At 33.5% G+C, this 13,985-nt stretch overlaps 1 protein-coding gene across 2 annotated transcripts in view; it reads right to left on the reverse strand.

Moving 5' to 3' along the window:
- Window positions 1–243: 243 nt before the first annotated feature.
- Window positions 244–13,985, reverse strand: part of APP (amyloid beta precursor protein) — a 103,181-nt gene continuing 89,439 nt past the window's right edge. The window contains exons 14-17 of one of the 2 annotated variants that reach the window (XM_015821363.1): window positions 9,776–9,829; window positions 4,411–4,511; window positions 2,755–2,901; window positions 244–1,323 (exon numbers count right to left, since the gene is read on the reverse strand). In XM_015821363.1, coding sequence (XP_015676849.1) covers window positions 1,222–1,323; window positions 2,755–2,901; window positions 4,411–4,511; window positions 9,776–9,829 — 404 coding nt within the window. In that variant the 3' untranslated portion in view covers window positions 244–1,221. The remainder of the gene's footprint in view (window positions 1,324–2,754; window positions 2,902–4,410; window positions 4,512–9,775; window positions 9,830–13,985) is intronic. The other variant, XM_015821364.1, reaches the window with a different exon arrangement.

Here is a 13,985-nt window from a genome sequence, read left to right on the forward strand (position 1 = left end):
CAAGCAAGTGATGTAGGGCAGTTATCACAGAATCACACTAATACAATAAAACTCCTCCAGGAATGTATTTATTTACATTAAAACACTATTATACAAACTGAAAAAAGAGACATTTTAGAGGGAAGGCATGCCAAGGCAAACACCCTCTCACCCACTGCTAGTTTTATCTATTGTATTTAAAGAAGAAATTCTATGAATCATGTCTTTTTGCAGAAGAAAAAAAAACCCTAGCTCACCCCTCCCAACCCTCCCACTTGATGGCATTATTAAAATTATTCCTCCCACAATGTAATTTCTCCATCCAAGTAAAACTCTTGCCCAATAGTCTTATTTGTAATTTATTTATGTAACACAGTATAGAAAGCTTATCAATTCATAAGCAACAATTCTGTATATTAACCTGCAGAAACATCTGTAGGTTCCCTGTTATTTTTTAAACCAGCAGGCACTTCTCCCATCCTTCCCCTTCACCCTGCCCTGGTATAAAAGTGCTCATGATTAACAGGGATGATGCTTTTTCTTTCTTTCTTTCTTTTTTAGATGAAAAGATACAAAAAACTTTACTCCCTCAATGCCTAAAGGTGTGCACATAAAACAGGCACAAAGAAACAAATGTGTATTCCCATGATTTTCTACATCACTAGTGCAGCAGAAGCAACAATCTGTACAATAAAATGCAACTGCAGAGGAAAATAACTCATCTGGAATACTTTCTAAAAAAAAATAAATCCCAAAACATTTTGTTTTTAAAATGCATAGTAAGCAGAAAAAGGAAAACTCGGCAAAGAGAAGCAGCTCAATCCCACATACACAAAAAACATCCCCCATCAATTCTTAAAAGTATATTTCAATTAGGACTTAATTTTTTTTTGTTCATCACAAATCACAAGAATAATATACAACTGGCTAAAGGAGCTGTATGATAAATAATCAAGAAATAATCTATTCATGCACTAGTTAAGTACAGCTAACTTTACAGTACACAAAAACATTCATTAATAATGTAGTGTAAAGACTGAAATGTCAAGAAAGAGTACATTACTGATTTTATAATTCAAGTTCAGGCATCTACTTGTGTTACAGCACAGCTGTCAAAAGGCGATAATGAGTAAATAATAAAACATTGTTTTGTTTGCTTATTTCCATATTACTTTCAGCTGAACATCGATGGGCAGTGAAGCAATCACTTTGCTGTCCAATTCATGAGGTTGCTATGGTGTTCTAGTTCTGCATTTGCTCAAAGAACTTGTAGGTTGGGTTTTCATAGCCATTTTGTTGCATCTTAGAAAGGTGACGTTCCTCTGGTGTCACTGCAGCATCCACCTAGAGCAGGACAAAGGAGAGTACAGTCAAAGCCAAACATGGACAGGCCACAATTGTTTGTGGGGTCTTTTGGTGCTCTCTGAGCTTGCTTGTTTTCTTGCAGGTGTTTTGTTACCAAACTAGATAACATCATCAGTGCTAAGTGGGGTTTACAGTTATTTTATATCTTAGTGGCCATTAAATACATAAAATGATAGCAAACCTCATTCCGTACAAACAATAGCCACAAGAAAACCATCAAGCTCAGAGATCACCAAGGACCTCAACAGTTCAACTCTGAGCTACAAATATTCTTTTCTATCGGTAGAATTGGTTTATTTATTCATTCACAGCATTGGTATTCCCTTTATTTGTACAACTCTAGCAATGCAAAGCTAAATCATCCATACAATAATTAAATATATTAAAATCTGTTATTGCCTTATTAAAATCGTCACCAGCTGCTTGAAGGGCAAAAGGATGGGGTCCAGTCTGCATACAAGATACATAAATTTTGTCATATAATTGCTTACTTGTTATCATAGTAATAACACTGTAATACTAATACAGTTTAATGAATTTATTTATAGTATGGACTGGCATGATACTTTCCGAGTTTGATAAAGATATACTATCATTGGAAAATAGGGCAAGTTGAATCAAAATATTTTAGATGTGCCACTGATCAAATTTAGTAGTTTCTTTTGAACTATTAATTTTCTTTTGAACATTACAAACACTGGGATTGTATAATTATTACTGTTATTTTTGTGACCACTAACAATCATGACAGTATCTGAGCTTCTATTGGTTAACAGGCAATGTTGAATATATCCTCCTCAATTTTTATATGGAGGTATTGGAATAACATTTCTAGATATAAGAAATACTGTATAAAATTCACTGTTTATTTAACATTTGTTTAAGCTGCTTAAAAAGTAGGTGAATGTTCAGTCCTGTAATATAGTCATTCAAATCACTCAAATGAGGATTGGTCCTGGAAAACATCAGAGCTGTCATTCACTGTCTTTTACTTCCCAATAGATGTTATGCAGAAAGACAATACAGTCAGTGCTTTGGTCCACAGCTTAAAACATTCTGTAATTTAATACCTTTAAAAAGGTGAGATGTACCTTTTTAATACCTTGAGACTACAGAGATAGGAAATCTATTCCATGCTATTATGTGGGTGATATAGAGAAACAACTAAAGTTTCAGTTTAAGCATTCTTTTGGAGCACAGGTCTATGTATCTAACATAGGAATATTAAGCTGGAGAAATTGACCCATACTAAAAAGAAGAATATTAAGAATACAGATGACATATCTCATATCATATAAGCAGTTAATACCATTCTACTAAATACACAATTTACACAGATGGATTTAAATCTATTTAGTATTGTCTTCTTCTGAAATAATGAATGGAATAATATTAATCAGTTTCATTTACCTCCACTACACCATGATGGATAGAGGTATACTGTTTCTTCTTTAGCATCACTAAAGTGATAACAATGACTGTGGCAATGACGACACCCCCTACCATTAGTCCAATTATGGCACCTTTGTTTGAACCTACATCTTCAGCAAAGAATACCTAAATAAAAATAATAGGTTATCGTATAAGAAGTTAACATGATTTCCAATGTATTTTTTAGCTTTACAAAATGATGCATTTGCAATGTACAATCCAATAATTTCTCCAAAGTAAACAAGTTTAAATACCTAAATATTGTTTCCTAAGGCAAATTGTTATGATCTGATTCTCCCTGCAGGAGTTGACCAAATAGGCTGAGGCCAGTAGAACATATGCTGAGGAATTCCAAATCAATTTTTTTTTAAAAAAAGGTGGCATTTTAAGGCAAACAAATTGTATCATCAAGTTTAAAGGATAAAAAATACTGAGCCCTTGTTCTTAAACAAATACTTTTCAATACTCTTTTAAGCGTTTCCTTGGCATGTGACCAACAGAATAATTAAAAATTATAAGGGAAATTTTTCTCTGCTCACTTTGGCACCATAAAACAAATTCTCCCTCAAAGAATTTTACAAATATATATTTAATTCGTATGATTCTTGCAGATTACTCTCCAAAAGGAGATTCAAATTCAATGTATTTTGGGCTCCTCTCTTTAGCCCTCTTTAAACTTAAAAATTTCAATAAACCCGTGGTATGTAGTAAACTAGAAGGAACAGCAGGAGGCCTTCTCATTCAAGTGGGGATCTATCCACTCACATACAATGAAGATGGGAAATATGATAGTGGCCAATTTAAGAAGCAAACAAATAATGAAGTATATAGAATCCATCTAAATCCACTGGTTACTTCTTTTTGTGGTGCTTTTTTTTTTTAGCCATACACTATAAAAAACTTTTACAGGTGGCTCTCATTTACCTATGATAGCTGGGACCCAGAACTTTGTCATTAAGCAAAGCAGCTGTAAATTGAAAAATAACATATGACCATGCCACCTAGCAATAGCAGTTCTGGCATCCTAGCTGCCTTTTTAAAGTAGGGACTATATGGGTTATTACATGAGGAGCTCACATGATCACAACATCTAACTTACTGCTGGTTTCACCATTGATTTTGCTTGTGGGAAGCCAACAGTGAAAATCACAAAGCACAATCATGTGACCATGGGACACTGTGATGTCATAACTGCAAGCTAGGTGCCAAGTGCCCAGATCATGTTCAAATGACTGAAGGAGACTGTGCTGGTTGTAAGTACAAAGTCTGGTCATAATTACTACTCATTAAACACCATTGTAAGTTTGAATAGTTGCTGAGTGAATGGTGATTAAAAAAAAATCACCCATATTTATAATTTACCAAAAATGTATATACATGCATATATAAAAGTATAACACAACATAATGTAATATGTAACATAATGAAGTGTAAAACTTTACTACAAAAATGTTATCTTACAATGTAAGATAATATGGTTTCTCAAAATCCAGATTTCAATAATCACAGGACAACGTCCTAAAGAAATTTATACGAAATGGGTTCATAAACAAATTTAGCAATGCAACAACAGTAGTAACTGCTAAATTGTTTAATTTTAACTAAATTAAATCTAAGAATGTACACTATACTTGCCAGTTTCTGATGATGTACTTCATATCCTGAATCATGTCTGTATTCTGCATCCATCTTTAATTCTGAGGTTTCTTCTGTCTTAACATTAGTTAATCCAGAGCCTGTATTAACCAAAAAAAGCCAAGAAATGACTAAGAAATTTTGAAAATACTTATAGAAACACCACCTACCACAGCTACCAACAGAAAAATATTAAGAAATGCAAATGAAAAATTAGAGAATGAAAGGTAATTTGAGTTAAACAGGAAAAATAGTGAAGCAAAGAAATAGATGAGACCACAAACAGTGTTCAGAGGAAAAAGAGGCCAGGTAATTAAGTTGGAGCAAGCTTAAAAGCATGATTCTTATTCCTGGCACTAACTGAGACTGTTATGCCTGACTGTTTGATTTGGCTCACTGAGATATCTAATATTAACATCAATAGAGAATCTTGGTTGCAGTTACATTGTGATATTGTTTCATTTCTCAAAGTGCAAGTGCAAGTTCAAAATAACATTTGTGGCTCATTGTGAGAAAGGAAAGTGTTGGACAATCAGGCCCTAAAGCTAATTGTATAATTGTAAAATACTGGTTTATATGCATTTCTCAGTCAAAAGATCATTGCTAATGAATAATAAAATTTATATCCCGGTATTTAATTCTGATTTAAATTAGGAATAGATAACTCTAACTCATGGCTGAATTTTAGCAAGGCTGCCATTTATTTATGTATTTTACTAGGCTAATATGAATCAAATCTGATGTATGCAACATATGAATCAAATCTGATGTATGTAAAGAATGGTAAAATAGCAAAAATAGCTGAGCAATGAATAGCATAGAGTCCCTATCTCAAGGGATAATATACCCATAGAACTGTATAATTTTACTCAACAAGAATCTATTTCAAGCCAACTCTTCCTCAAAGTTCTGTTGAAATAATCAAGTTTGACTGCTTTCCTAAATCTCAATAATGTTGGGGCAACAAGAGACTTTACTGTTTACATGTGATATTTTATCAAAATTTCAGGGGTAAGTATGCTGAAATCTCATGAGATGTAGCAATCTTGTAAGAGATATGCCTGGATAGTGAATACTGCAATACCTGGAGGCCATAGAATAGAAGAGAAAGAACTGGAGAAAATCACAAAATACAAAGATGCACAAATAGAATTAGAATGACTGTGGCAAAAGAAAGCAAAGATAGTACTAATACTGATAGGCACCTCATGTACAACCAAAACACCATTTTAACACCATCGGCATTGACAAAATCTCCATCAATCAATTGTAAAAAAGCAGCTTTACTTGGAACAGTTTACATCCTGTGGCATTCCTTTTAATGCCATCAAACAACAATATCTCCCTATCGCAGATCTTTGGGAAAGAATCAGTCAATGGACAAAAATGCTAAATCCAGTTTAAACAATCTGACTGACTGCGACGAATCCCAACAATGTTATTTACAGCAATGTTTTTCCTCAAGAAAGATACATACTGCTTTTTCTCTCATTTCTTCCTAGGTTATCCCTTACATTGCAATGTTTTAATAAAGCAAATATATGGAAATTTGCCAAAAATCTGATGCCATAAAAAGGTTTAAAACAGGTCTGTCCATTGAAAAACAATCAAGCCAGGCTCTGGTGGTTTATGCCATAAATGTATTTGTGTTGGGTCTGAAATTTTGCTAGTTGCATAATAGATGGGGAAATAGGGGTTTAATCAATCTTAAAAAAAAAACCCAGCAACAACTAGCGCTTCACAATGTCTTGCTCTGTATCAATATAAATGCTCAACTCATTAGAATAGTAATGTGCCAGTATGTGTTCATATCCAAACATTTCGGATGACAGCAAAGCTTGCAAAAGTTCACACTTTCCATTTTATTCCAGTGAGATCAATACACAGCTGCCAGACTAAGAGTGTATTTGCTAAATTAATCTACACTTTTTTTGTGTTTATCTGTAGTGAAAGCTAGATGCTTAAGTTTAATAGTGGAGAAGCAGAGTCAACACTGAATCACTCTCTTAATTTGACCATTATCTTCAAGTGTGAAATCTCTTTAAGGATTCATACCTATATACCGTAACCACTGAAGACAGCAATTCCTTCAACAGTTTATTGTTGTTTAAATTACTACTCTATATCACAGGGTCATGGAGAAAACTGGATGAGGGACTGCTATATACATGCCATGATATCCTGAAGGAATAACTCTAATAAATGTGAAGCGTAATCAGTGTATTTTTGAGATGCAGGTCAATATTTTTTTTTTAAATCCACATTTTGAGACAATATTTAGAAGCAACTTTTGAAATTATACCATTCCTCGTTTAGCAACATATCAGTTAATTAACAAAATAACAGTTCATGACCCCTTACAAATACAACTGTAATTGTTTTTTAGAAAATCATTTTTTGACCAATGCAGTTTGTGTGCCTAACAAAAAAATGCCTTCAGTCTAGGAAACCCCGCTGACTGGAGAGATGGCGTTCGATCTGGTTGGTCAGGGAAAGCCCTCCAGAAATGAACAGAAAAAAGGCTAGCATCACTCTAGAGTCTAGCCCAGGGATAGGCAACCTTGGCTCTTTTATGACTCGTGGACTTCAACTCCCAGAATTCCTGAGCCAGCTATGCTGGCTCAGGAATTCTGGGAATTGAAGTCCACGAGTCATAAAAGAGCCAAGGTTTCCTACCCCTGGTCTAGCCCAAGCTACATACAGCCAAAGCCAATTAAGAAATTAGATGATGGGACTTATCAGATGGAATATTTAAAGATTAAGCACTTGTTTGAATATGGTTAAAGAAATAAAATTTTGGATATAAATGAATTTTAGTTTAACAGGGATAGGCTTTTTAAGCAATATAGTATTTTTTGATGTGAGAAATATAAAAATGTTGGGATGATTTATATGAGGGAAATGTTTTCAATACTTAAGGATAATGGATTTTGAGAAAATGTTAATAAGAATGTTTTGAAAAGTTTTAAAAGATCAGCTGTGGATTTATTAGACAGAATACTTAAAGATTAAATATTAGTTTGAATATATTTAAAAAGAATAGAATAATTTTGGACATAAATGTATTTTAGCTTAAGAGGAACATGTTTTTCAAATAGTATATTATTTCTTTTTTTCTTCTCTTGTTTTATTTTTTGTTTTGTTTTAAGATATGAGAAATGTAAAAGTGTTGGGATGGCTTGTATGAGGAAAAAAACTTAAATATTTAAGTGTAATTAACTAAGAAAATCTTAACAGAGAAAAATGTTTTTTGAACATTGTGGGGAAAACAAATTTAAATGAGAACTTTAAAAATAAGATCTATGGCAAGGTGATTAAGATGATTAATTAGAAAAGAAGATTTATATTGATGTGGTTGTTACTTGTAGAAATACTAGAAAAATGTCTATATTCAATTGCTATCTACTAAAATTACTAAGAAATGTACTAATTTAAGGTTGATAAAAAGAATATTATTGGCAGAAGAGAAAATCAAGGAAAGCTATTATGTGGAGTATGAAATTATAGAAGTTGTTATTGATTGTAAATATAAACTCAGACAACACCCTGTTTACCAAATATTAATGATGATTATGTTAAAAAAATCAATAAAATATATTACAAAAAAAAGCCTTCAGTCTGAAACTTAATTATTCAGCAGCCGTGCTGACTGGGGGATTCTAATGAACTAACTGAGATCACATTGCTGAGCTTGTTAAAGTAATCTCTCTGCCTTGAAAAAGAGTAAAAAAAAAGGGAAAAAAACATCAAGCATAGACCACTGTAGGAGATAATCTGAATTACATGACAGGATCTTGCCAGTTTCTCTCTTTCTCTCTCTCTCACTCACTCGCTCGCTCACTCACATTTAAAAACTCCTCTCTCTCACTTACTCACACAAATTTAAAAACTATTTCACTTAATGACAAAATCACTGGAACAGATTGTGATAGCTAAACCAGGAGAGAACATAGCTTAGAGAAATAAATCTGTATGACAGCTTTCAAACAGTTCAAATTTTCTGTAGGATTTAAGAGTTAATTAATAACAGCGTTAAAAGTTTTAGTATGTAGTCCAACAATGAAAATTATCACAGGATGAGATTTTTAATAGGGCGATTTCAAGAAACATGTATTTTGCTAGTTAACACTAGGCGTTTCATTGAGTGAACTGACAATTTTTTTCTTACCACCCCTGCCCTGAGATATATTTTTCCTTGAGAAAATAGACATCAAAATAATTTTCTTCAGCTTACAATATATGAGTGATTAAAGTCAAGAAGAATTTACAAAGTTGGCAGATACGTTTCTGAACAGGTTTCATTGAAGATGGAAAGAGTCATTTATTTTTAAAATATTTGTAGTGTTAACAATTTTTCCCCCAAGAATGTTTTCCAAGTGTTGCATTGTGCAGCATGATTAATATTAAACTTTGATTTGTTTTTGCTTCAAAAGATATTTATTTACATTTTTCTTTCTTTATGGTCTTAATAATATACTCAAAAATGTCTTGGGAACTTGTGACCCGTGTAATAGTGTTATATGTTTATTTTATATGACAATGTGCCCAAATGATTTATTAGATAAAAAGTTATTTTAATGTTTATTATACACCAAAAATAAATGCTTCCATAGCCCACTAATTTTACACATATATATCCTCACTTGTGGTATATTCCAGTTATGCTCATGAAAGAAGTGGAAAGTGCTATTTACCATTGTTTAACTACTTTAACTATTTTTATTAATATGCTATGGGAGGGTGAGTAAATTACATTACATAGTAATTAAAAGGAGAATTATGAGGCAGTCTGGAAAACTTGTAGCTTAAAATAATATTTTCATTTTGGACTGAATAGATGGCACATTTTAAAGCTCATATATTTTATCAAACATTTATGTTTCATGCATAAAACTGTATCATGAAATATTACATCTTTTGAGTATCAAATTGATGCTGCTGAATGTTAAGTATATAAGGGAAAAAAACTACATAGGAGCAATATGTTAATGAAGATTCAATCATCCAGGCCAAAAGTATTTTAAAAAGTTAAATCAGGGCAACTGGATTAATATATAGTTAATATACTTTGCTCCAGTTGTCCTGATTTAACTTTTTTAAATACATAGGAGTAACAATTTCCTAAACCATCCAGTCGCCCCACTTTTAATTTCATCATATTCTTGATATCTATAATTCATGGGTCAATGGAAATATTGAAGCAAGATTATTCTGCTTGTGTGTTACTGTTGTTAAATCATGCCTGTGCAAAGACAGAAGAGCACAGCACAGAAATATGACAAAGAAAAGATGATTCCTTCAGCTCAAGCCAAATACAGACATGCAGGACAACACAGGTTAGGTAAAAGCCATGCCAATTATATACCTGGTCGTGTGGTGAGTCCTCTGTCTGCAGCTGGACGGGCATCAACTGGCTCAACTGGGTATAGGCAGCCAAAGAAATAAATAAAAAGGAAAGATAAAGAGCAAATAAAAAGAAATAAACAAAAACTTCAAAAACAATTTGCCTGTGGTTTTGATTGGGACAGTGCGGGAAAGATATATGCCATAAATGAAGTTACAAAAGCATCAGCTGAGAAAAAGTATCTGCTTTAAGTTAATCCTGAAAACAAAAAGAAACAAGAACATTTGAAACTAAATGTATATATGCAACTGACGTCTTATTGTAATCATTTACTAGCTGTTACAATTTAGCTATCCTGAATCAAAATAATAAACAAAATAATTAAGTAATAGAAAAGAAAAAAATTCTTTCAATGTAAAATAAATTATTCTGGGTTTTTTTTTTAACAAAACATAACATAAAGATCACAAATAAATACATACCACTTATTTTAAGATTAATTCTTACTCCATTATTTTTTCTTGCCCTTTTAAGTTATGCTGCTATTGTTATAATAATAATCATCAAATACTATCATAAATCTCAAAACAAATATGCTTCAGTCTAGCTTGCAATAGAATAACTGAGTGAAGTTTTAAAAGCTTATCATCTTTTCAAAACCAATATTCTATATCACTACAAAAGAAAAAGAATTATTTCTAAAACAAAGTTTTGAAAAACAACGTCTGTGCATGTTGGGTCACAAGTCCCATTATTTTTAAGCCAAATTAGAAATTACAAGAATTGCCATCCAATATATTTGAAAGGCATTTGATTAGAAAAGGTTGTTCTAGAATGTCTTGATTATAACAGTTCTATAATTATAAAAGTCCTTTATAGAAAATTGTAGCTACAAATATTTGTCTTTGCCTTGAAATCCTGCCAAGCAGTCACATGCATAGTAACCAAGATCAAATATTTAGTTCATTAATGCCTACACTCTTATGAAATATTTGTAAGCTTCATTGGGTAATATATTATATAGAAATACTAGAGCACGTTTGACAATGTGAGCGCATGCAAATTTACTATTTTCAAAATAACAAAAGATATTTAATTAACCCAGAGTTCTCACTCAAGGCACAAACACCCAGGCTCAAATTATTGTACTTCCGACACATTATGCGAAGACCTGCCTCTCTGAAGAAAGATTTAATGCTCGGAATGGTAGAAGGAAAGAGTAGAGGAAAACTAGAAGCAAGCTAGATGAACTTAGTTATAGCAAAAATATATTTGACTCTAGATCACCTGACGGGCCAAGTTAGAGATGTCCATGTTACGTCATGGAGAAAAATAATCTATGTGATTGCTCAGATTTGACACTAACTTTCGATGGCACATAGTAAAAAAAGCTAGTTTTTTTTTTTTAAAAAGTAGATAATATAAAAATCAAAAATACCAAGTAATAATTACAAAATTCAGAAATGTACAGGGAATGTAGAATATATCCATATAGAATATATGAATGAGAATCAAAGAACATGTCATTTGTTACTTTTAGTAGAAAATAATTTTTAAAACTGTGCCCTGCAGCAGGATTCAGGAGATATGTACATTTTCTATTGCAGAGGAACAGCATACTCCATGGTCCCAAATTTGTTGACCCTCCACAAAGCTTTAAAGACCTAGCCTTTCCACTGAGTACTGAGCCAGGATAAAGGATGAGCCTATTTGTAACTCTCCAAAAACTGACAGGGTTGAAGCCTTGGACTTGCTGTGCTGTATGTGTACACAAATAATCCTCGACTTACAATCACAATTGGGACCAGAATTTTCCCTGCTAAGCAAGGTGGTTGTTAAGTGACACATGCCCAATTTTACAACATTTTTTGCCACAATTGTTAAGGAATCGTTGCAGCTGTCAAGTGAATCATATGGCTGTTAAGTGAATCCAACTTCCTCACTGACGTAGCCTGTTGGAAGCCAGTTGGGAAGGTTGCAAATGGCACTCACGTGACCCTAGTACACTGCAACCACTGTAAATAGATGCTAGTTGCCAAGCCCATTAATTCTGATCCACACGACTATGGGGAAGTTGCAATGGGCATAAATGTGAGGATTGGTTGTAAGTCATTTTTTCGGTACTGTTGTAACTTGAAATGGTCACTAAATGAATGGCTGTAAGTTGAGCACTACTTATGTATGCTTTCATCTTGCTGGCCTAGTTTTTATTTTCCTTCCATATTGCTAGTTGGGCAGCAGTAGAAACTGACAAAATAAATAAATAATTACAGAACGGTTAACGTAAGTTTACTTACAACATAAAATTTGAATACAGAACCCTTCAAACCAGTGGTGACTTTATTATTCATCTGCAGGCTGAGAATTGGATAAGTAAGAAGAAAAGCTTCTTGTCCATGTGAATTGTGGGATTTACAGTCACAATCTGTGAAAGATTTTGTACTTGTGTTTTGTCTTTCTGAGGCGTCAACAGAAAAGATGTTTTTAACTGCCAGAGTTTTAGGCAGTGCCATCCATTAAAAGCTTGACTGAGTGGAAAACCTGATTTTTTTGCCGAAGATTCAAAGGCTTGCATTCATTTATTTATAACATTTCTAATATTGCTACTCTAATTAGCTTTCTGATTTAAAACCCATACAATCACACCTCCTTAAAAAATGGCACCAGAATGACTTCTATGCCCTTCTATATCCTTCAGCAGATATAAATGCTACCCAAGCGGTGTCCTTTGCACTGGAAAACTGTAAGCAAGGATGCCATCTGGATCTCCACAGATAAGGTTTACGTAAAATAGATGACCATAATTTGAAAAGTAACACATTGTAGCCTTGTTCTCTAATCTCATGAGAGGGGACTCCCACAGATACTGAGGCACCATGCCAGGAAGGGCTTTACAGATTATGTTATCCTGGTGGCTTTCGTGCACTGTAAACGGACCGCTGCATTCTGTGCCACATGCAGCTTCAAGAGAGCCTTCAAAGGAACACCCATATAAAGAACATTTCAGTAGTAAGTCCATGAAATGATGAGGATCTAGGATCTAAACTAGTAAGGAAGTTGGCAGTTATCAAAATTATGAGCAAAATTATTTCACAAAAATGAGGCTTCATTAGAAAGTAAAAGAATAACTGTAATTCTTGCACTATAATCTTAACCTTTCTGCTAAGTACACTAATCAGGACCTTTAGGTATGTTCCTTGGATTGTTTTCTGCTAGGATGTTGAGGGACCAGATGCATTTAGGAGAATCCCCAAAACATGGATTCTATATCTAGGGAAGTCTTCCTATCCAGCATATCACATGATATCACATCTCAAGCTATGTAAATGACCTCAGAGATAATCTAATTTAAACCAAGTAGATTATTCAGTTAGCATCTTCATATAGATGTTACATATACAGGAGAGAAAAGATGACCCTGTTGGTTACTGCTGGACAACCACACTACCAGTAGCTTTTAAGCAGTGCTTAAAGCCTGTCCCATGTAAATGTATTACCATTGACTCGTACTGTTCAGACAGAAAGGAGAGAAACACTGCAATATATTGCTCACAAGGTCCAATGTTTAGCATGTAATCCAGAAGTATTTCATAGTAGATGATATCAAAGGTACTCAAGAGATCTAAAAGGACCAGAGGACTGCATTACACTTATCCATATTCTAATGCAATCCATCCAGGAGGGAAATCAAGGCGGCTTCTGTCCATGCTCAGTTATGAATCCTGACTTCTATTCTAAATAAACCATTACCTTTAGGGTGATCTCTAACTGGTACTCCACTAGTCTTTTAACAACTTCTTTTTTTTAAAAAAATGTTGGTGCCACATTGTTATTTTCAAGAATTGTTGACTTTAGAAAGGGGATGAATGACCACAAATTTTAAGACAGCAGGCATAATGCCTTCCATAAGAGAATTGTATCCAATTCTTCATTTATTTATTTATTTATTTTTATTTATTTATTTTCACTAACTTCTATGCCGCCCTTCTCCCCACGGGACTCAGGGCGGCTCACAGCATGTTAAAAAAAAACAAAACAACACAAAAAACATTTCCCCTATAAAACCAATTAAAAACCAAATATATTTATGGCTGTGTCATTATTAAAATCTTTAAAAAATTATTCCCTATTTAAAATTCACCCTAGGTCAGTCCCGCTTGTTGAAAAAGCCATGTCTTGAGGGCGCGGCGGAAGGTTAGGAGATCCGGGATCGTCCGGATCTCGGGGGGTA

Source organism: Protobothrops mucrosquamatus, unplaced genomic scaffold (genome assembly GCF_001527695.2).
Source record: "Protobothrops mucrosquamatus isolate PMUCROS unplaced genomic scaffold, P.Mucros_1.0 scaffold1313, whole genome shotgun sequence".
Lineage (NCBI taxonomy): Eukaryota > Metazoa > Chordata > Lepidosauria > Squamata > Viperidae > Protobothrops > Protobothrops mucrosquamatus.